The 22,981-nt window shown below is 40.3% G+C and overlaps 1 protein-coding gene across 1 annotated transcript; it reads left to right on the forward strand.

The window, feature by feature from the left end:
• The first annotated feature begins 217 nt into the window (after window positions 1-217).
• VBP1 (VHL binding protein 1) lies at window positions 218-22,015 on the forward strand. Its single transcript, XM_032620726.1, has 6 exons — window positions 218-354; window positions 5,135-5,259; window positions 15,306-15,372; window positions 16,376-16,474; window positions 18,788-18,926; window positions 20,941-22,015. Exons 1-6 carry the CDS (start codon window positions 262-264, stop codon window positions 21,009-21,011), a joined length of 594 nt encoding a protein of 197 aa, XP_032476617.1. The 5' UTR covers window positions 218-261; the 3' UTR covers window positions 21,012-22,015.
• Window positions 22,016-22,981: the final 966 nt, after the last annotated feature.

Below are 22,981 nucleotides of genomic sequence, written 5' to 3' on the forward strand. Positions count from 1 at the left end.
CCAGGACTAGGTATTGGTCCTCCCTGCAGAGCCAGCTTCGCCTCAGTAGTCCTTCCACGCTTATCACTCACCCGCGCGCAACCAATTAGAACCCACAGGTTGGGCGACTCGTCCGACGGGTAAGGGGCGGCTACTTCCTGTGAGCCAATGAATGTGCAGACTCACAAGCGGAGGGCGGGCCTGCCGTTGTGAGCGAGCCAATCACAGGCCCCAGGCTACAGGCGCTCGATAGGCCGTTAGTCGCGCGCTCGCTTCCCCAAGATGGCGGCCGGTAAGGAAGGTTGTGGTTTGGGAGAAGTGGCTGGAGGGAACGGACGGCGGCTCCATCTGGGGATTCCTGAGGCCGTTTTCGTGGTAAGAGACACGCTGGTGCTCCGTATCTTGACGCTATGCGGCGGGCTACCCTTTCCTTCTTGGCCCCCAGCTCGGCCTTGGTTGTTGGGGGAAGGAATTGAGCTAAAGGACCGCAGAGAGAGCGCTCCGTCCGCTCTCCCGCTCTGCGCCAGGACCGACTGAGCTGTGTCAGGACCCGCCGTGGGGCGCGCGGTCTGAGAAGGCCCCAGAAGATGGGGGAGGGGGCGCGGGGCGAAGGACTCAGGAGCCGGAGGGGGCGCGGGGCCTCTCTGAGGGACCGCCTCCTCCCCCCCCCCCCCGCCCCAGCCCATCCCCGACGCGGGATTTCGACCCTACTTCCCGGAAAAACGGAGGCGGTGAGAAGCTTGAGAGTCAGCCTAGGTGCCGGGGAGACCGATGCGTAGATGGTGACGGGGTACAGTGAGCAGGCAGAGGAGCTCAGGTGTGAACATAGGAAATGGCACCTAGTGTGTTGAAGGGCTGCGGTGGCCAGTTGCCTCGGAAGAAGGCGGAGGGGAACGTCGGACCGGGGAGACCTTGAAGGCCTTGTGTGGCCCGCTGGGCCCCTGAGGCTTTAGCCCTCCGGCCACGGGCAGTCACCAGAAGGTGTCTAAGTGAAGCCCCTGTGTAACCACATTTGCTTTTAGCTAAATGGTCTTAACAACTTAGAGAATAAATCGTGTGCAGGTGAGAGAGGAAGCAGGGAATGCATTGTTGGAGGCTTCACAGAACAGGGAGACCAACCCAAGGCCAAACAGAGGGAAACAAGTTGTGCTTTCAATCCTGTCCCCGCCCCGTAAGGCTGTTCTCGAAATAGTATTTGAATATTATTTGAATAATAAGAGAAAACCTGAGTGGCCTTCCAGGCCGGTATCGCCCATCTTTCTCCACTCAGTTTTGCCTGAACTACTATAAAATCTTAATGGAAATTTCTCAACCTTTTGGTTTGTACCTATATTGCCTTGTCTCTACCTTTTTGTTCTTGGTATCTTCCAGCCTTCAAAAGACCCATTTCTTTTATTTATTCTTTTATTCACACCACGTTTATATACATTCTGTGCATATTTGCATTTGATGATTCGGTTTTGTACTATTTTCTTCAGTTATTTTGTTTTTTCTCCCTGAGCCGTGCCATTTATTTCTATCCACTCATCTCCCAGGTAACTGTCAACAAGAGAGAAAATTTGTTGAATACCGGGCACTTTCCTAATGCTTTTACAAAACTCTAAGAGGCAGATACTGTTATTCTCATTTTGTACATGTTGGAACAGAGACACAGAGCCCTTGAGTAACTTGCTCCAAGTCACACAGGGTGTAAGTGAGTTACCCAGGCTTTGAATTTAGGCAATCTGTGGGGCTGCAGAGCTCTACTTCTGCGCCATGCTCTGCCACTGGGAGGGAGGTTAGGTCATTACCTTGCCCCCTGTCATTTCTCCTGACGCTAGCACAGTACCTGACACACAGTATAAGCTCATAAATAAGTGTTGATTGAATTTCCATAGTGCCTTAAAATACCACACCCATGGTGCTCAGCAAGAGATGGCTTCAGAAATCTAATTCAGGAGGATAAACTTTATCAAAGGGCTTTATAAACTGTTATCTTAAAATGCATTTTCCCTAAAATGTCACAAGTTATTTTTTCTAGACCTTAAAATTTCTGTCAATATGATATAATAAATAATCCAAATTCACATAAATATTTGTTCCTAAACTAATTGGAATAACATGGTATTATAGAAAGAACAATGGTTTCTAAATAGAACAAGGTTTGAATCATGCCTCTACTTCCCAGTTGCTGCTTAATCTTGAGCATATTATTTTACAATCTGAGCCTCCGTTTCTTTAAGTGAAATAGGAGTAACAGTAGTTAGAGTTGCCCTGAGAAACAGAGACTGTGCTTTCAGTATTGCAAGTAAATGCTTAATGTATATTAGTTTCTGTGTTGATAGTGGTTAAAAGTCACACCTTGCCTTTTCCCCATTGCCGTTGATGCAGTAATTTGTTTTCTTTCTCTGCTTTAATTGTCCCTTTCCCCCCTTGTCGATTTGTTGACCTCTCCATCTCTCAACATCTAGTTCAGATATGACCTCCCTGTAGTTTTGTACACTTATACATATCTAATGTTGAACACTTACTAGCTGTTGTGTACTCTTCTAAGTATTTTACACGTGCTAACTCATTTAATCCCCTGTGAGGAAAAGGTACTTTTTTTCTTTTTACAGATGAGGAAATTGAGCCAAAGAGAAAGGTTAACTAACTTCCAAGGTCACCTAGTATGTGATGAAGCCAGCATTCAAACCAGGCAGCCCCTGTCTCTTAACCACAAACCTATGCTGCTGTAGTTAATTCTCCTTGCTAGAGTCTAAGCTGCTAATAACATGTGCTAAAAACTTTGACATTTCTCTTCCTACAGTGAGCCTTCTAGGAAGATGCTATCTCCATTTTATCTCCAGAATGCATTTATCTGCATTTTAACTACATGCATTTCATCTCCATGCAGAACTCAGCCATTGCCTCAGCCTCACCTTTTCAATTTCTTTTACAGTCTCTAGCTTGATGGCTTCATAGTTCACTCCCTTGCTGTGTTTCTCTTCTTTTTGCTTCTTGCCTCGTTTCTGCTAAAATACTCCCTTATAGCTAGTAAGCATGGATAAGAATAATGATGTAGAGATCCCAGAAACTGTGAGATAATTGAATTTAACTTAGTTGCAAGGAAGGACTAAAGTTCTTTAAACTACTAGAAGGCTGTTACAGAATCTCCTTAAAGTTTCCATATAGTTTCACTTAGTTCCTGATCCTTACCTAATTAACTAGCTTTTCTTAAAGGACCAGCATGTGCAGTATACATTTTAAAAAATGCAGTTCAGTTTCATTGCTTTTCTTTTGCTTATTTATTCCTGTTACAAAAGATTGTTCAGTTTGCCTTTTAGGCTTACTTTATTTCAACCACTTGAAACTCAAGGAAGCAGTTGTGACTTGTCTTGGGAACCTAATGGCGATATTTAGCATGATATCTGTGGCAGAACTTGTTCAGTTAAAAATTTCAGTAATAAAATCTATAATTTTGGCACACAGCCTGTTGAATCGTTTTGTGGCTAGGGCACATGACTAGGCAATGTGCTGCATGGCGGATGTATAAAGCAGACAAGGTCTGCAATGAACATTTTGGTACATAAATCTTTTTTTTTTTTTGGCGCTGTACGTGGGCCTCTCACTGTTGTGGCCTCTCCCGTTGTGGAGCACAGGCTCCGGACGCACAGGCTCGGCGGCCATGGCTCACGGGCCCAGCCGCTCCGCGGCATGTGAGATCTTCCCAGACCGGGGCACGAACCTGCATCCCCTGCATTGGCAGGCGGACTCTCAACCACTGCGCCACCAGGGAAGCCCACATAACTCTTTTTGAATTATGGTTTTCTCAGGGTATATGCCCAGTAGTGGGATTGCTGGGTCATATGGTAGTTCTGTTTGTAGTTTCTTAAGGAACCTCCATACTGTTCTCCATAGTGGTTGTACCAACCCACATTCCCACCAGAAGTGCAAGAGTGTTCCCTTTTCTCCACACCCTCTCCAGCATTTATTGTTTCTAGATTTTTTGATGATGGCCATTCTGACCGGTGTGAGATGATATCTCATTGTGGTTTTGATTTGCATTTCTCTAATGATTAATGATGTTGAGCATTCTTTCATGTGTCTTTTGGCAATCTGTATATCTTCTTTGGAGAAATGTCTGTTTAGATCTTCTGCCCATATTTGGATTGGGTTGTTTGCTTTTTGTTATTGAGCTGCATGAGCTGCCTGTAAATTTTGGAAATTAATCCTTTGTCAGTTGCTTCATTTGCAAATATTTTCTCCCATTCTGAGGGTTGTCTTTTGGTCTTGTTTATGGTTTCGTTTGCTGTGCAAAAGCTTTGAAGTTCATTGCAGCTCTATTTACAATAGCCTGGAGATGGAAACAACCTAAGTGCCCATCACCAGATGAATGGATAAAGAAGATGTGGCACATATATGCAATGGAATATTACTCAGCCATAAAAAGAAACGAAATTGAGCTATTTGTAATGAGGTGGATACACCTAGAGTCTGTCATACAGAGTGAAGTAAGTCAGAAAGAGAAAGATAAATACCGTATGCTAACACATACATATGGAATCTTAAAAAAAAATGGTCATGAAGAACCTAGGGGTAAGACAGGAATAAAGACACAGACCTACTAGAGAATGGACTTGAGGTTATGGGGAGGGGGAAGGGTGAGCTGTGACAAAACGAGAGAGAGGCATGAACATATATACACTACCAAAGGTAAGGTAGATAGCTAGTGGGAAGCAGCCGCATAGCACAGGGAGATCAGCTGGCTGCTTTGTGACTGCCTGGAGGGGTGGGATAGGGAGGGTGGGAGGGAGGGAGACGCAAGAGGGAAGAGATATGGGGACATATGTATCTGTATAGCTGATTCACTTTGTTATAAAGCAGAAACTAACACACCATTGTAAAGCAATTATACTCCAATAAAGATGTTAAAAAAAAAAAGCAGACAAGGTCATCTTTCTTTCCCTATATATAAATAAAAAGAGGAAGGTGGAAGAATAATAAATTAGCTACATAATGTATGTGCACTGTCTGAAATGGTCTCTAACTTTTTATAAATACTTTTTTAGTTAAAAACAAGCCTTTGGAGAAAAAGAAACACAGGCTCTTTTTATGTTTAAAAATAAAGCTAAAGCGGTCAAAAATCAGAGGTATGAATTCTAAAATTTGTAATGTATTCTTTTTGATATTAAAGGAAGATGTAGATTCCTTCATGAAACAGCCTGGGAATGAGACTGCAGATACAGTACTGAAGAAGCTGGATGAACAGTACCAGAAGTATAAGTTTATGGAGCTCAACCTTGCTCAAAAGAAAAGGAGGTAAGTGCAAAATTTCTAAGTTTTTAAAATTAATATTGTATAGCTTAGATTTTTAAAAGATCGAGACATAATTTGCATACAGATAAAATGTCTATGCGTTGAATGTTCAGTTTGATGAGTTTTGATAAATGTATCCACTTCTGTAACCATTGCCCAGATCAATACATGGAACATTTCTGTTACCTCAGGAAGTTTCCTCCTGCCCCTTTACGCCCAACCCTGCACACTCCCAGAGACAGCCACTGTTCTGATTATTTTCACCATAAATTAGTTTTGTCTGTTCTTGAACTTCATATAAATGGAAGCATATAGTAACTACTGTTTTACGTCAGGCTTATTACACTTAGTATAATGCTTTTTGAGAGTCATCCCTGGTGTTGTGTGTATCAGTAAATTAGTTTCTTTTTAGTGCTGAGTCATTTTCCATTGTATGTGGATGTACCACAGTTTTTGTCTATTTTTATCTATTTGCTTGTCAATGGACATTTGGTTTGTTTCCCCATTTGGTTTTAAGTCTTTGGGTGGACATGTTTTCATTTCTCCTGGGTAATTATCCAAGGGGTAGAATTGCTGACTTGTATGGTAAGTGTATGTTTAATTTTATGAGAAACTGCCAAAAGTCCTCCTAGGTGGCTTTAGCATATTACACTGCCACCAGCAATGTATTGGGAGTTCCAGTTGTTCTTCATACTCACCAGCACTTTGGTATTGTCAGTCTAAAGATGCTTTTGAAAACGTAATAGAATGAATATTGAAGTCCTTATTCCAAAGCTTCTAGGATCGTAACATCTTAAATGTCTAGTTCATTCTTTTCATTTTGCCGATGAGATGAGAAACCCACAGAAGTTGTGACTTTGCCAGGACTTCATAAGTGATAGGGCAGAAGTATTCTTGCTCTCGATCCTTTATTCCCCTGTATGTTCATAGTAGCTTACAAAATCAATCCACAGTAATAAGTACCTACGGATACCTGCTATACACATGTGACAGCATTCTTCTGTCAGTTGAATGTTTATGGAATTCCTCATAGGTGCCAGATACTGTTTTGGGTGAAGTAAGGTCCAGTATCTGCTTTCAACAGGGTTATGGCCTAGGGGCATAATAGATATTTAAATAAGTACAGAGTATAGCAGTCAAGGAGTTATGGTGCACAGTAATGAGTTAGCATAGGGGAACGGGTGATCTGAAGGGGGATACAGGGATTCAGGGAAAACTTCCAAGAGAAGCAGATGGCTATGTAGAATTTTGAAGCCTGGTTATGAGTTTGGAAGCAGGCTCCAGTGAGGAAGGGTAGTCTGGGCGTGAGGGTACCACTTACGCAAAAATACGAAAGTTTGTCTTTAGTTGAGAATTCCCTGGTGGTCCAGTGGTTAGGACTCCGTGCTTTCACTGCCGAGGGTGTGGGTTCAATCCCTGGTCAGGGAACTAAGATCCCACAAGCCATGCGGCACGACCAAAAAAAAAAGAAAAAAACAAACCAAAAGTTTGTTTTTAGATATATTTTCTCATTTGATTTTGGTGACAACTGAGGAAATTTGAATAGGGCTAGGTGTTAGATGATATGAAAAGTCATCAACATGGACAGATGAGGGGTGTTAATAGGAAAAAAGATAGAAAACACTATGTGCACAGAAATACCTGGAAGAATTGACACTAATGTTATATTGACAGTGGTAATCTTTGGGTGGTGGGAAATAGCATTTTTCTTATTTTGCTTACCTGTATTCTTAATTTTCTGCAATGTACATTTATTGCTTTTATAATAAAAGTTTATTTTTATTTGAAAAAGAAGCATAAAGCCATTGGCTTTGAGGTCATTTGCACGGAGGTTACAGATAGAGAAGAAAATGGACCTCAGGACCAAGCCTTGGGGAAGCGGAGGGAATCCGTGTGTCATAGTTACCTTGGTAACTCTAGTACTGTGGCGGCATGTGGGATGGCTCCCAGGTCTGAGCAACTGGAAGGGAGAGTTACCAACATCTGAGAAGACTGTGGGTGGAGCAGGTTTGGGGGAAGATCAGGAGGAGTTCAATTCTGGACACACTTGAGATGCCTTGGACATCATTTGGACATCCAGGTGGAGGTGTTAGGTAGACAGTTAAATATATGAATGTGAATTTTGGGAGCGATCTGGGTTGGAGATAAAAATTTGGGAGTCATTTAAAGCCAGGGGACTGAATGAGGTCCATCACCAAGAGAGTGCATGCAAGTGAAGAGAAGATCAAAGATCTGGACATTGCGACAGTAAGAAGTTAGGGAGAAGAGGGAACACCAGCAAAAAAGGCTGAAAAGAAACTTTAAGTGAGGTCAGGAAAACTGGGAGATCATGGGGTTCTGGAAGCCTAGCTAAGAAAATGTATCATGGAGGAGGGAATGATCACCTGTGTCAAATGCTGCAGATGGCTCACCCAAGTGGGATAAGGACTGAGAATGGACTTGGACTTAGCAAAGTGGAAGTCATTGGTATTCTGGATGGGAACAGTGTTGGCCCAGTGGTTCAAAGGAGAATGATGGAGACAGCAAATGTGGAAAACTTTTTTGAAGAGTTTTATTCATTTAATAATGGGTTGGTTGTCTTTTTTTATTTGTAGGAATTCTTTATATATTGGATACTAGTCCTTTTAGGTTATATGTGAGAAATTTTTCTTGCTTTTGTAATTTTTCTTTTTTTCCCCCTTATGATTTCTTTTGATGAGTAGTTCTTAATTTAAATGTTTTAAGTCAAAAGTTCTCTTAATAGTTAGTGCTTTTTGTGTATTGTTTAAGAAATCCTATTTTGTATTCCATGTTCAAAAAGACATACTCCTAAGTGTTCTTCTTAAAGTCTTAATTTTTTTCATTTTCATATCTAACTTCTTAATCCATCAGAAGTTTATTTTTATGTGTGGTATATGGTAGGCTTCCGATTTCTTTTTTTAATTGGAAGCACTGTGGATATACTGTTTGAGTCATCACCCTTTATTTTTTTTTTACATCTTATTGGAGTATAATTGCTTTACAATGGTGTGTTAGTTTCTGCTTTATAACAAAGTGAATCAGTTATACATATACATATGTTCCCATATCTCTTCCCTCTTGTGTCTGCCTCCCTCCCACCCAACCCTCCCTATCACACCTGTGGCATGGACATATATACATCACCCTTTATTTTTAATGTAGTTTGATTTAAGAATTTTTCCTTAGTGGTTAGTACTTTTTGTGTCCTATTTAAGAAATATCCCAAGTTCATGAAGATATTCTCTTAATGTTTTATTCTCAAAGCTTTATTGTTTTATCTTTCACATTTAGATTCATAATCTATGGGTTATTCAGAAGTATGTTGCTAAATTTCAAAGCAGTTGTGGGATTTTCAAGCATGTTTCTTTGCCCTTTCTGTTTATTATAAGTTGATAGTTGTATATGCAGTCTTGTTCATAGTCAGGTTTTTCTTCTCTTTTTTTTTCTTTTTTTGTTTTTTGGCAACACTCCTTCATAGGTTTGTGTATTGTTTCTCCATTAAGAGGCAGATAGTATCTAGTTGTTTCTTAGAATGATACTGAATTCCTAGATCCATTAATTATGAGTTGCAAAATGATGATGTTCTAATTCAGTTATTTATTTTTTATTTATTAATAAGCTGGCATATTTCTGTAAAGAGAAATGTCCCTTCATGTACTCTTTGGTAAAAAGTGGCTGCAGGAAATCAACTCACCTGTCACTTCGTTCCCTTGCAGGAATAGCCCTGTAGCTCCTATCATCTCAACAGCTCTCTGCTACGTGAACAGTTAAAGGTGCAAGTGCTAGTCTGCTGCCATCTTAACCTGAAACAATTTTCTATCCTTTTTTTTTTTAAAGCTTTTTAGTCTATTCTATTAGGTGCATGCAATTTGAGAATTACGAAGTCTTCTTGGTGAATTTAACCCTATGTAAAATAATGCTTATTGTTTTAGTCAGTTTTGTTGGACACTTAGAGCTACTCCGGCTTTCTTTTGGCTAACATTTAAAAAAAAATTTATTAGAGTACAGTTGATTTACAATGTGTTGGTTTCAGGTGTACAGTAAAGTGAATCAGTTATACACATACATATATCCATTCTTTTTTAGATTATTTTCCCATATAGGTCATTACAGTGTATTGAGTAGAGTTCCCTGTGCTATACAGTAGGTTCTTATTAGTTATCTATTTTATGTATAGTATGTATATGTCAATCCCAAGCTCCCAATTTATCCCTCCCCCCTTCCCCCTTTGGTAACCATAAGTTTGTTTTCTACATCTGTGACTCGATTTCTGTTTTCTAAATAAGTTCATTTGTACCATTTTTTTTAGCTTCCACATATAAGCAATATCATATGATATTTGTCTTTTTCGTCTGAGTTACTTCACTCAATATGACAATCTCTGGGTCCATCCATGTTGCTGCAAATGGCATTATTTCGTTCTTTTTTATGGCTGAGTAATATTCCATTGTATACATGTAACACGTCTTATTTATCGATTCATCTGTCGATGGACATTTAGGTTGCTTCCATGTCTTGGCTATTGTAAATAGTGCTACAATGAACAGTGGGGTGCATGTATCTTTTCGAATTATAGTTTTCTCCAGATACATACCCAGGAGTGGTGGCTAACATTTTCCTGGTGTATATTTTCCAATCCCTTTTCTTTCAGCTTATTTATATTTAAGGGTGTTCCATGTAAACAATATATGGTTATTATTTTAAATCTTTTTAGATAAACTAATTTTTCTTTTTGGATACTTTCAAGGTTGTCATCTCTTTTGTTTTATCTGACTATAATTTGTCTTTGTGAGGATATCTTTCTTTTTTTTTTTTTTTTTTTTTTTTTGTGGTACGCAGGCCTCTCACTGTTGTGGCCTCTCCCGTTGCGGAGCACAGGCTCCAGACGCGCAGGCTCAGCGGCCATAGCTCACGACCCCACGTCCCCTGCATCAGCAGGCGGATTCTCAACCACTGCGCCACCAGGGAAGCCCTGTGAGGATATCTTTCTTAAATTCTTCCTTAACTGACTATATGTCAGCTTCCTGTAACCATGGATACCTGTGTGGATTGCTTTTATCTATAGACGATTTTGCTTTTGCAGGAGCTGTGGGTCTTCATCAGCCTTGGACTGCTTGAGCCCTGTTCCAAGTTCTTGCACTTAATATGTGAGCTCCCCCGTTGAGCCGAGTGTCGGGGGCCCAGGCTCAGGTCTATAGCTGGTATTGTCACCTGCCTTGAGATGCCTGCTTTTCTCTAGTCCTCACTGCTCAACTCAAAGCCTTTTCCAATTTTATCCCCTTTTATTTTTTCTGAAAGTTCCCTCACCTCTGTGATACCAGCTGTGCAACGAAAACTGTTTCTGTGCTTGACTGAGTTGTTTTGCAGCAGACGGCTGTGTAGTTTGGATACTAACCTTTTCTTTACAGGTGTTGTAAATCTTTTGTTGCAGCCTGTCATTTAACCTTTTCCTTCAGCTGTATAGGAAGCAGTAGCGTAGCACAGGGAGATTGGCTTGGTGCTTGGCCATGACCTAGAGGGGTGGGATAGGGAGGGTGGGAGTGAGGCTCAAGAGGGAGGGGATATGGGGACATGTGTATGCATATGGCTGATTCACTTTGTTGTACAGCAGAAACTGACACGGTATTGTGAAGCAATTATACTCCAATAAAGATCTATTTAAAAAATATATACATAAAGTAATTATTGATAGGTATATTAAAAAGTTACTTAGTATTTCATTGTCTTGTGGTGAACTCTTTAACACATGAATTATATGTGCTTTATCTTTCTCTAACTGGAAATTTTGTGATTATCATTTTTTCATTTTTTTCTGTCATCTGTTAATTTTTTTCCTTCTCTCCTTCTGGGATTCCTGTTAATATGGATGTTGACTCTTCTAATTCTGCCTTCCCTGTCTCTTTATTATTTCCTGTCTTCTGCTATTTTGGTAATTTGTCTTTTGGCAATTAAATGGATATCTGTGAGTTCCTTATTTCAACCATTACACTTTTTATACGTAGTATTTTTGGTCCTTCTTACAGCTACTTGTTTCTTCTTCATATTAGCAATATTCTGTCTTTTCTCTTTGAAGTATTTTTAAATACTTACTGTATAATCTTGTAGAATTTGATTTTGTTTCATCTGGTACAGGTTGTCGAATTTATTGTCTTTATTTTATTTTGTAGCTGAGTTTATCAGATTACCATTTTTTCCCCCATCAGCTCATATTCCCTCAGGGTTATCAGTTCCTTTGGCCATTAATGTGTGTGGGAACAGGAGTAATTCAGGTCCCTCCTGGTGGGTGGGGTTTACACTCTGCAGCACAGCCATTGGAAAAATGCTGTTTCTCCCCTACCAGGTGCCTTGGCCTCTGGGCCTCTGGGACATTCTTTCCATTCCTCTGTCTTTGGCATCTCCCCTGGGAGGGGGAGTGGGCAAGGGGAACTGCTGGGGGCCAGTACGTCTATTCTCAGCTCCTCAGCCTGACCTTCTCCCTGCCTTTGGCCAATTCTGCTGTTTTTCTGCCCTGTAGCAGTGATGGGGTAGGTACTGTGATTCACCCACAGCAATTTAGAGGGAGGAAAAACACCTACCCTTTAGCCTTAAATTCCCCCTTTGAAGACTTGATCCACTTCCCTTCTAAGCTGCTGTCTTCCCTCTCACTTCCCTACCCACTCCCAGAACCTAGAGATTTCCATTGTTCATGGAATAACAAAGATCTGGAACTGATCCAAGTGTCTGTTGATAGGAAGTGGATAAACAAGTTGTGTTATATTTTTAAATGGATATTACACAGCAGTGAAAATGAATGAACAAATCTTAGGAACTTAATTGAGTTATAAAGCAAAACCCCAGAAAAATGCATACAACATGAGACCATTTGTATTAAGCTAAGAAACTAGCAAAGAATATATTGTTCAGGGATACACATAAATGTGATGAAACTATTTGAAAAAGTAAAAAAGGGACTGTAAACACACAGTTCAGGAGAGCTGCTATCTTTTGGGACAGAGCAGGGTGGGGAGGGTGTATTGCTCAGACTTGCACAGTGGCCTGCGCTCTACAGCCCACGAGCCCCAGCTACAGAGCCCGCACTCCTAGAGCCCGTGCTCCGCAACGAGAGAAACCACCACATCCGGACGCGCAGGCTCAGCGGCCATGGCTCACGGGCCCAGCCGCTCCGCGGCATGTGGGATCTTCCTGGACCGGGCACGAACCCGTGTCCCCTGCATCGGCAGGCGGACTCTCAACCACTGCGCCACCAGGGAAGCCCCAGTGATACTATTTTTTAAGCAGCAGGCTTATCTGACATATTTGCCGGGTCAGTAGCACACGCTGTAAGAAAGTTTGCTGTGCTAACCTTCTTCACACATGATGTGACTTCCTTTATATAATTCACGAAGTACATTTTCATTATCATATTTAAATTTTGTTTACATGGTGATCTCTAATATTTTGTTAAATGTATTTTGAAAGAACCACAGCTTTGTTTTTGTATCCTTAGTCTGTTTTCTTACAGATTACATTGTGATCTGACAGGACTCCCAGAACTGTTTTGCACATTTTTCCATGCAAAACACTTTAAAGCCTTGGGCAGCTTTAATCCAAAAAAAGAGCTAAATATGTTTCATTCTTTCTTCTCTAAGTTTGACTTTGAGTGTTTTCAGCATATTTTTATCTCTTATTTTCTTGTCAGTGAGATTGATTTCATTTGGGAATTAGTTGCTAGTAGTTTTTAAAAATTATTTTTAATACGCTTTATTTTTTAGGCCAGTTTTAGTTTCATAGCAAACTTGAGCAGAAGATGCAGAGATTTCCTGTATAGCCCCTGCCCCCACACACACATAGCCTCTCCATTATCAACACCCTTCACCGGATGGAACATTTGTTACAATTGATGAGCCAAGATCGATATGTTATTATTAGCTAAAGTCCGTAGTTTGCGTTAGTGTTCACCCTCGTGTTGTACATTCTGTGGGTTTGGACACATGCACCATGTGATGTATCCACCATTATAGCATCATACAGAGTAGTTTCACTGCCCTAAGAATGCTCTGTGCTCAGCATGTTCATCCCTCCCTCCCCCTCCTAAACCCCTGGCAACCACTGATCCTTTTACTGTCTCCATAGTTTTGTCTTTTCCAGAGTGTCTTATAGCTGGAATCATACAGTCTGCAGCCTTTTCAGGTTGGCGTCCTTCACTTAGTCATATGCATTCAAGGTTCCCCCATGGCTTTTCGTGGCTTGATAGATCATTTCTTGTTAGCAGTGAATACTGTTCCATTGTCTGGATGGACCACAGTTTATGTCTCCATTTGCCTACCAAGGTCATCTTGGTTGCTTCCAAGTTTGGGCAATTATGAATAAAGCTTCCATAAGCATTTGTGTGCAGTTTTGGTGTGGACCTAAGTTTTCAGCTCCTTTGGGTAAATACCAAGGAGCACGATTGCTGTATCATATGGTAAGAGTACTTTTATTTTGTAAGAACCTGACACACTGTCTTCCAAAGGGGCTGTTGCTCCACCTCCTCACCAACATCCGGACTTGTCAGTATTCTGGATTTTGGCCATTGTAATAGGTGTGTAGTGGTATCTCGTTATTTTAATTTGCAATCCTCTGATGACATATGATGTGGAGCATCTTTTCATATGCTTATTTGCTATGTGTATATCTTTGGTAGGGTATCTGTTAAAGGCTTTGGTCCATTTTTTTTTTTTTTTTTTTACGGTACACTGGCCTCTCACCGCTGTGGCCTCTCCCATTGCGGAGCACAGGCTGCGGACGTGCAGGCTCAGCGGCTATGGCTCACGGCCCCAGCCGCTCCGCCGCATGTGGGATCTTCCCAGACCGGGGCACGAACCCGTGTCCCCTGCATCGGCAGGTGGACTCTCAACCACTGCGCCACCAGGGAAGCCCCTGTTCCATTTTTTTAATCCAGTTGTTCATTTTCTTATTGTTGAGTTTTGAGAGTTCTTTGGGTATTTTGGATACCAGTCCTTTATCAAATGTGTCTTTTGCAAATATTTTCCCACAGTCTGTGGCTTGTCTTTTTGTTCTCTTGACAGGGTCTTGTGCAGAGTGGAAGTTGTTAATTTTAATAAAGTCCAGCATGTCAATTATTTCTTTCATGGATTGTGCCTTTGGTGTTGTATCTAAAAAGTCATCACCATACCCAAGGTCATTTAGGTTTTCTCCTGTGTTATCTTCTAGGAGCTTTATAGTTTTGCATTGTACCTTTAGGTATGTGATTCATGTGAACTTAAGTTTTGTGAAATGTGTAGTGTCTGTGTCTAGATTCATGTTTTTTATGTGTGGATGTCCAGTTGTTCCAGGCTAGTTGCTTTTCTAGTAGCTGTAATATAACTTTACTGCTGAGTCTGATGAGTCTCATCATGTCCATCGTTTTCTTAAGTTTTTTCGTGTGTTCAAACAGTGATCCATTTATAATTTTAAGAACAGTTGTTAACTAACTTGAAAAGAAAGTATTTTTCAACATAAAAGTTAAAGAAAAATTACCCAAAGCTTAAAAGAATCGCAAAGTTGTACTATATCTTACTGTGGTGTGTTAGGCATTCAAGTGCTTTTACAGTGTGGGAAGCGCAGGCCCTGAGAAGCTGTCCCTGCACTTGCTGGTGCTGAGCTGCCTATGACGGAGGGAGTTGGTGGTTTTCAATTTAGAATATAATATTTGAATGCATGTTATTTTAAAAATGAGTATTTAAAATGCAATTCTAATTAAATGTAGAACCTCTGAATCACCTCTGTGGAATATGATTTTCTCTAGAAATGTTAACTAATGATGGGGGGTTTGACGTATAGAATAGGACTCTGTGCACAGTAGTCATTCCGTAAATATTTGCTATTATATCTAAATATTTTAATAAATATTTATGTCTGAAATATCTTAAATATTTTAATAAACAAAATTTATTAAATATCTTACAGATAAACTATCTTAAATATTTCATATATATAAGTTGTCCTCAAAACGTATCAGTAGAAAATGCAAAGCTAGTAAGACTGTGTCCTGGTGCCAAATACTAAGTTAACCTTTTTCTTATTCACAGGCTAAAAGGTCAGATTCCTGAAATTAAGCAGACTTTAGAAATTCTAAAGTACATGCAGAAGAAAAAAGTAAGTGCAGTTTTCTTTGTAAACAGGAGCAAACCAGGATACTTCAGCAGAGACATGTGTTCCTTGACTCCTTGGTCACTGGTATTTGAACCAGTCCTGAGCATGTGTACTGACATCACAGACAGTGAGACATGTGGCTTTCCGCCAAAAGTCAGGTTTAATTCTAGGACCCACACTTCTTGGGGTATTTTACTTATATGTAGTATCTGCAGAACTTAAATGCAATTTGAAATTCTTTTAAGTACAAAAAGAAAATGTCATTTTGAGCAGCATCTAATAGTTTCTGTTGTTATTGTTATTGTTCTCTCTAAGAATAAGGAGTGAGTCCAGTACTTACAGAGCTGGAAAAAATTTTAGAAATGACGTTTCAGGTTCTCATTTCACAGCTGAGGCAACATTTGCAAAGAGGCTACACTTGAGCACTGTTACATAGCTAGTTCCTGGCAGAACTGGATTTGAGACTCTTCCAAGTCCTCATCCAATATTTGTTACATAAGCAGGCTGTAAAAATTAAATGTCATAAGTATATTGTATTTAAAATAGTATGTGTATGTATATATGATTTATTACTTGACTGGTAGAATAACTACGTTTCTAGTATGTTTTTTATGTCATGAACTTAACAAGAGGCTTCAGAAAATTGGTTGTTGAGCACGAAGCACTGATGAAGTAATAATAGCGCTTGTCTAGTGCTTACTCTGTGCCAGGCACTGGGGTGTGTGTGGGGGCGGGGAGGGGTGTGAGACTGGGGTGTGTGTGGGGGGGGCGGTGTGAGTGTGTGAGAACTCTGCTTGCCACAGCCTTCAGAGCTATAGTAAGTAGCTGAGCCAGGATGCACGAGCCTCCCTGCCCATCCATCTGGCTCCAGCATTCCTTTCTTTACCACTCTACTTAGTCTGTGTGATAGGACTGTTTTAAATGGCTTAGGTTCAGTTCTGTGATCTCTTCCTTATAACCTTGGTGTGAAAATGGACTGTTTACAGTACTGTCATTTTTTTTGAAGGAGTCCACCAATTCACTGGAGACCAGGTTCTTACTGGCAGATAACCTGTATTGCAAAGCTTCAGTTCCTCCTACCGATAAAGTGTGTTTGTGGTTGGGGGTAAGTAAATGTAATAGCCACAACTTCCTTGGCTGACATTTGTAAAGCATTATTGTTGAAGCTGTGGAAGGAATGAAGGGGTGGCATTCAGGGGGATCGGGAGTGTGAGGAAGATTGCCGCAGAAACATGCTCGAGTCTCTCTCAATCAAAACAAAACGGACCAAAACCCTGCTTCCCCTCCAACTAATGCTTTAGCTCTTAAATGTAACAGAAGGTGCTGTTGAACCTTAGATAGATGTTTCTTCATCATCAGATTTTGTTAGTTCTAGAAAGATCTCTCTAAATTTGAGGGGGCAAGGATTATTACAAAAACCTTGAGGTTAGAACCCATTTTTAAAAATCATATATTTCAATTTTGATGATTTCACAGACCTTCTCTGTGATTTTTTCCTATTTTACTCCTCTCAGTCCCATGATCGACCAGCCAAGCCATTCCTGACTGTCCAGCTAGCTATCCATAGGTCTTGTTACCTCAGGCAAGTTCCCATACAAAGCAGCCAGTCAATACTGCTCTCAGCTCTCCCAGCTGGGAGGATTTCCGCTTGCTATCCTGTAGAGTCATCCCTGAGAGGCAGTCTCGTGCCATGAAAGATAGGCAGATTCGTACATGGAAACTCACTTCTCTGTCCCTTAGTTCCTCCTCCTGATTTCTGTTAGCTGTAATCTTTTCAGAGTTTGTACATTTATTTCTACAAGCATAATTCCCGTACTTGTTTAGCTTTAGTTCTGTAAATGGAACAGCTGTCCACCCAGTAGCCCAAATTCTAAGGGTTATTGTCCTTTGTTTCTCTTTCCCTTGGCACACATTTAATCAGCAAGTGGGGATAAGGTGATTTCATAAACTAGACTGGGACAACAGGGAGCTCTCTCTCTCTCTCTCTCTCTCTCTCTCTCTCAAGAGAGAGAATTACGGCTGGAGCCCACCTTACACGATGGTGAATTCCAAGTGGATCACATTTGAAATGTGTGATGAAATACTGACACCATCAAAATTGTAGGCCAAGTCACAGATAACTTATTTAGAGCCCTGAAATAAGGATGGTTTTTCAGGCCTCAAAATTCAGAAACCATGAGCAAAGTCAAAAGACAATCAACAGGAAAAATATTTGTAACTCATATCACAGGCAAAGGACTGACAGGTTTGCAGGGCGACTTGGAGTTGTGTTTTGGGCATGTCAGTCTTGAGGTGACTATTAGACCGTCAAATAGAGAGGCCGATCAGGCAGTAGTTGAGAGGTGAATCAACTAAGGAGATATACTTGGCACAGGGTACTTCCTGAATGAATGATTGATGTTTTTTGACATGAATGAAGTGTTTTTAAATGTATTCGATTTTCTCTTGTTAAAAGTAAGCAAAGTCTAGAAATTTTCTGGAAAAGAATAATAAGAAGCATCAGTCATTGAGAAATGAGATTGTGGGTCTGGGTTTTAGAGAGGCATTTACTGTGCACTGAATATTTTTAGTCCTATCTGAATTTTTATACAGTTTTCTGATTATCATGGATTGGCATATTCAGTCAATAAGAATGTAGCACCTACTTTGTGCTAAGCACTTTCATGTTGTCTCATTTAATTCTTCCAACAATCCTTTGGGTAATTTTCAAATTCCATTTGCCAGATAAGGAAAGTGGTTCAGGAAATGCCCGGTGTTAAGTCAGGTGCTAGGAGTATGGTTCCCCCTGTGTCAGCATTTACTCTGGAGGTAGGAAGGGGGCAGTAAAAGCCAGCTGTTTCTCTCAGTGGATCAAATGTAGATAATATGTATGTTTTTGAAAACTTTTGGTATCTTAAGCTCAGAAACAACTATTTCAGTTGATCTGAATGTAGTACTATTTGGTGTCACAATAGAGCTAGTAGAAAGATAGGATTTGGTAACTAAAGATACTGGTTCTTATGGTAATTCTTCCATTTATGTAGTATCCCCGAAAGCGTAGGTAACCTGACCTCTCGGAGCCTCTGTTTTCTTAACTGTAGAGAAGGTAACTTGCCTCTCCAGGGTTGTTATGACGAGTAAATGATAAAATGTGTGTGAATATATTCTCTAACCCAGGGGTCAGTAAATGTTCTGTTAAGGGCCAGAGGGTAAATATTTTTGGTTTTGCAGACCACACGGTCTCTGTCACAAGTAGTACTTAGCTTTGCCACTGTAGCATGCAAGTCTAAGTGAATAAAGAATGGCTGGGTTTCAATAAAACTTAGGACAAAAGGCAGCCGGCCGGATTTGGCCCAAGGGCTGTAGTTTGCCAGCCCCCGTTCTAACCTGTAAAGCACTGGGTAAGTGTGCGGACATTGTCATGCTTTTCTCTCTTCAGGCAAATGTAATGCTTGAATATGATATTGATGAAGCTCAGGCATTGTTGGAAAAGAATTTATCGACTGCCACAAAGAATCTTGATTCTCTTGAGGAAGACCTCGACTTTCTTCGAGATCAGTTTACTACCACAGAAGTCAGTATCCTTTCCTGAAAAAAGGCAAAGGGGGGAAAGGAGAAAGATGCTTTCAACGTTCTTACATGCATTGCTTTAATGAAAAGAATGTCCTTATTCTTAGACTGATGTTAAGTTGCAGATTTTATGAGAGTAGTAAATGACATACTTGGAACTAATATTTAATAACTTTATAGATAGACTAATCTGAATTTGAAGTGTGGAAACAGCAAGTCGATTTAGCAAATGAGTATTTTTCTTTCAAATATTTTCCCGAGACATCTTCATAGCTAGTCAAGTAGTGTATTTATTAAGGGTCTCCTGTGTCCCTGCAACTGTGCTAAGCTGTATGGGGCATGGGCTGGTGAGAGGATCAGTGCATGACAAGAAGAGTGGCGAAGTCTTGCTCTGTTACAACTGCGCGTGTGAACCTGCTGAATGATCGTCTCACAGCAAAATATAAGTGAGTTCACTTCATGTACTCAACACCAAGGCAGTTTAAAGTTAGGGAAAGATAGGTGTGGGCTGGAATTAGCTCAGAGCAGGCTTTGAGAAGATAGGACTGAGACTGTATTTAAGGCAGAGAGAACAGGCGGCGGCAGGTATTCTGCTCGAGGGGGAGGGCTCGCATGTTGACCCAGCTGCTCGCGCGCTCCTGTCGCCTAGCCTAGTCGTCAGCCCCGCACGGTCACCCAGCACAGAAACGTGGGAGTTGACCTTCGCTCCTCTCTCTTTCATCACCAGAAGCCGACTAATCACCAGATTCTTGTCAGCTTTCCCTTGTAAATCTCTCTGTCCATTGCTGTTACTCTCATTTTGGCCTTCTAGAAGCTAGACTCAGTAGTTTTCTAGTCTGGTTTCCTCACATCTGTCCTTTACACTGTCTCCACCATGAATTCACTGAGTCACACTTCTTTTTATTCCTCTGGTTATAATGCTTCAGTGTTCTTTGTTACATGTAAGGTATGCACGTGGGCGCCCTGTGAGGTGCTTCCTGCCAGTCTTACCTCATGCCACTGACTGCTTCCTGCCTTGGCCCTCTCCCAGTGCACCCAAGTTCCAAATAACCCCGATCGGTTTTTCTCAGCCCCCATATGTGCTGTGTCCTTTGTCCACACTTGGTTCCTCGTAGCTAGACTCATTTCCCCCTGTTTACCTGGGTTCCTCTGTTTTGTCTATCATATGTCGGCTCAAGCAGCAGAACATTTCTGGACATTTTCCAGTCCTCTCAGGGTGTTTTGTTGTTCCTCTGTGGCTCCCAGTGCACTTTGCACGTAGTGCTTTATTTATTTTTCATTCCAGACTGGGAGCTCTTCAAGTGTAGGAGCTCCACTTTCTCTCCTCCACAGCACGTAGCACATGACAGGTGTTGAGTGGTTGGTGAGGGAAGGCAGGCCTGTTTGAGGCCTAGAGCAGGAGTTGGCACGTGACTGGTAATGTGGAGACTTCATTCACACACACAAAAAAAACAAAACTATAACATTCCCAGAAGATAACATTGGAGAAAATCTAGATGACCTTCAGTACAATGGTGGCATTTTGGATATACCACCAAAGGCATGATCCATGAAACAAATAATCGATATGTGAAGGCCTACGCAGGGTGGTGTTTGTGGAAAGGAAAAGATGTAGATGCTTAATAAATTGGGTGAGTGTCCTGTTAGCCAAACAGAGGGTAAGAGATAAAGTGATTGATAATTGTAATAATTTAAACATTACATGTCAGTGTATGCTTTGAACTACCTTTGAAATATCATGGATGAAGGGCTCTCTGTAAAACTGTTGACAGTATCAAGCACATATTTGTTAAATATAATACCATAGTTGACTAGATATGCTAAACAATTATTGATTTGAGGCCTTGACTTGATTTTGGTGTAATTTTGTTCCCTTTTTTGCCAGATGATACTACACCTTGCTATAGTCACTAGTATTTTTTGTGTGTGATTTCTGTCTTTGATTCAGTGTGTGAATGGATACTTAGTCATTGAATGTTCTCTTTAGAATTGCATTTGCATTTTCTTTGACAATTCTTGCAGATATGGCCAGGGTTTATAATTGGGACGTAAAAAGAAGAAACAAAGATGATTCTACCAAGAACAAAGCATAATGCTGGCAATTAAAAATGTGGTTCAATTTTCCAAACATGGATTTTAAATACCCCAAAGTTTATCCTTAAAAGTTGCCATAACTTTAAATAATTTTTAACAGCAAGAATGATGATTAAAACTTTAAAAAAAGATAAACACCACTTTATTTATTTATAAAAACAGAATTAATTTCAAATATTTTATAAAATTTGCAGTATTTTTATTTTTATTTTTTGCATTTCCAACAAAGTAAATGCTGCTTTCATCATTTTGTTTGTTTGTTTGTTATAAGAAAAGTCTTAGCTGAAATGGCTGAAAACTGTGAGATATGCTATAGAAGCGGACTTTTTGGACAGTTTAGCACACTTTACTTTTTTCTTTATTGGCTGGTGTTACTCTCACTTGTGATGTGGTTAAAACCAGTTTAGAGGTAGGAAAAACAGTTTGAATATTTGAAAAATTGTTTTTCTTTAGCACACATGGGGCTTTATGGTCCTCTATTGCTGTTATTTGTCCTATGTAAATGCAGTTTCATGAATTACTGCTTAGCCAATAACTATTATAATATTCTGTACTTTTCAGGAAGTGGTAATTTGCATTCCTAAACAGTAAGAGGGCTATTGAGACAACGCTTTCTAACCCGATATAAGTGTACAGAGCCTAGAGCCTTTGCAATGCTAACATAAAGGAGATCTTGGCCAACATGAAATAACAAAATTACGCACTGAAAACTCTTGCCTGAGGCGATTTTGTACTTCTTAACGGTTCCCCAAAGCAGCTGAACAGGAATATTAAGATAAATATAAATCTGTGATGGTTTAACGGAGTTGTGAGCTTTTTTATTCATGATAAAACTTCGTAAGAGTGTTAGAAGATCCCTATGGAAAGCCATTGGTACAGTGGCTAGTACTGGGTGATACAGATTCTGGTAAAAACACAAATGTATTATTCCATCTCCATGTAGTAAAGAGTATACTTGTACAATGTTTTGTACTTGTATTTCATGATATTAAAACAGTGAAGTTAAAACTGTGGCACAGTACCTTTTTTTATGTTATACTTTCTAAAATTAACATGGGTCTTTTCACATACTCGTAAAGTTTATTTACTTACACCATAACTAGCCGTGTCCCAAGAACCTCTTATGTTTGTAGAAACAACATAAGATCCCTTTGGAAGGAATATAGATAAGCAAACAATTGAGAAGTTAAATCTGAAAGATAGCAGAGTTCCTTGTCAATTTTTCTTTCATACTTTTGAATTTCCATATTTTAGAATTTGAGGTTTGTAATCGTCTTGATGTATTTTAAGTGCTACTTTTCCCCAAACTTTATTATGGTAAATAAATTGGTATAAAATGTCCCTGTTAATATTAGGATAGGAATGATTTGCTCAGAAGATCTTAATTTTGTCTTAATTTAAGTCCATAAAAATCTAAATACGAATTTTTAGGTATTCCAGGCAATATGAGGAAACAGCTCTTTAGAGGTGTGAATTAAAGAGCAAAAATTAAGTTAATTATTCAACAAATATACATAAGCACCCAGTATGTGTCAGAAACAGTATTAGGCTCTGTTAATTAAATAAAAGATATTTAAATCTTGCCTTTGCCAGAAAGCTTCTCTTATAGCTGTCTACATTTTCAGAATAACATAACCATCCTGATTTGACATGGCATTTTCAAGCTTAATTTTTTTTTTTTTTTTTTTTTTTTTTTGCGGCACGCGGGCCTCTCACTGCTGTGGCCTCTCCCGCTGCGGAGCACAGGCCCAGCGGCCATGGCCCACGGGCCCAGCCGCTCTGCGGCATGTGGGATCCCCCCGGACCGGGGCACGAACCCATGTCCCCTGCATCGGCAGGCGGACTCTCAACCACTGCACCACCAGGGAAGTCCTCAAGCTTAATATTAGGATAGTAAACCCGGAAAGATAATGAGCACAAGATTGACTACAAAAAGTGATACTGAGTAACAAATGTGTTGGAAAGGCAA

Source organism: Phocoena sinus, chromosome X, assembly GCF_008692025.1.
Source record: "Phocoena sinus isolate mPhoSin1 chromosome X, mPhoSin1.pri, whole genome shotgun sequence".
Classification (NCBI taxonomy): Eukaryota; Metazoa; Chordata; class Mammalia; order Artiodactyla; family Phocoenidae; genus Phocoena; species Phocoena sinus.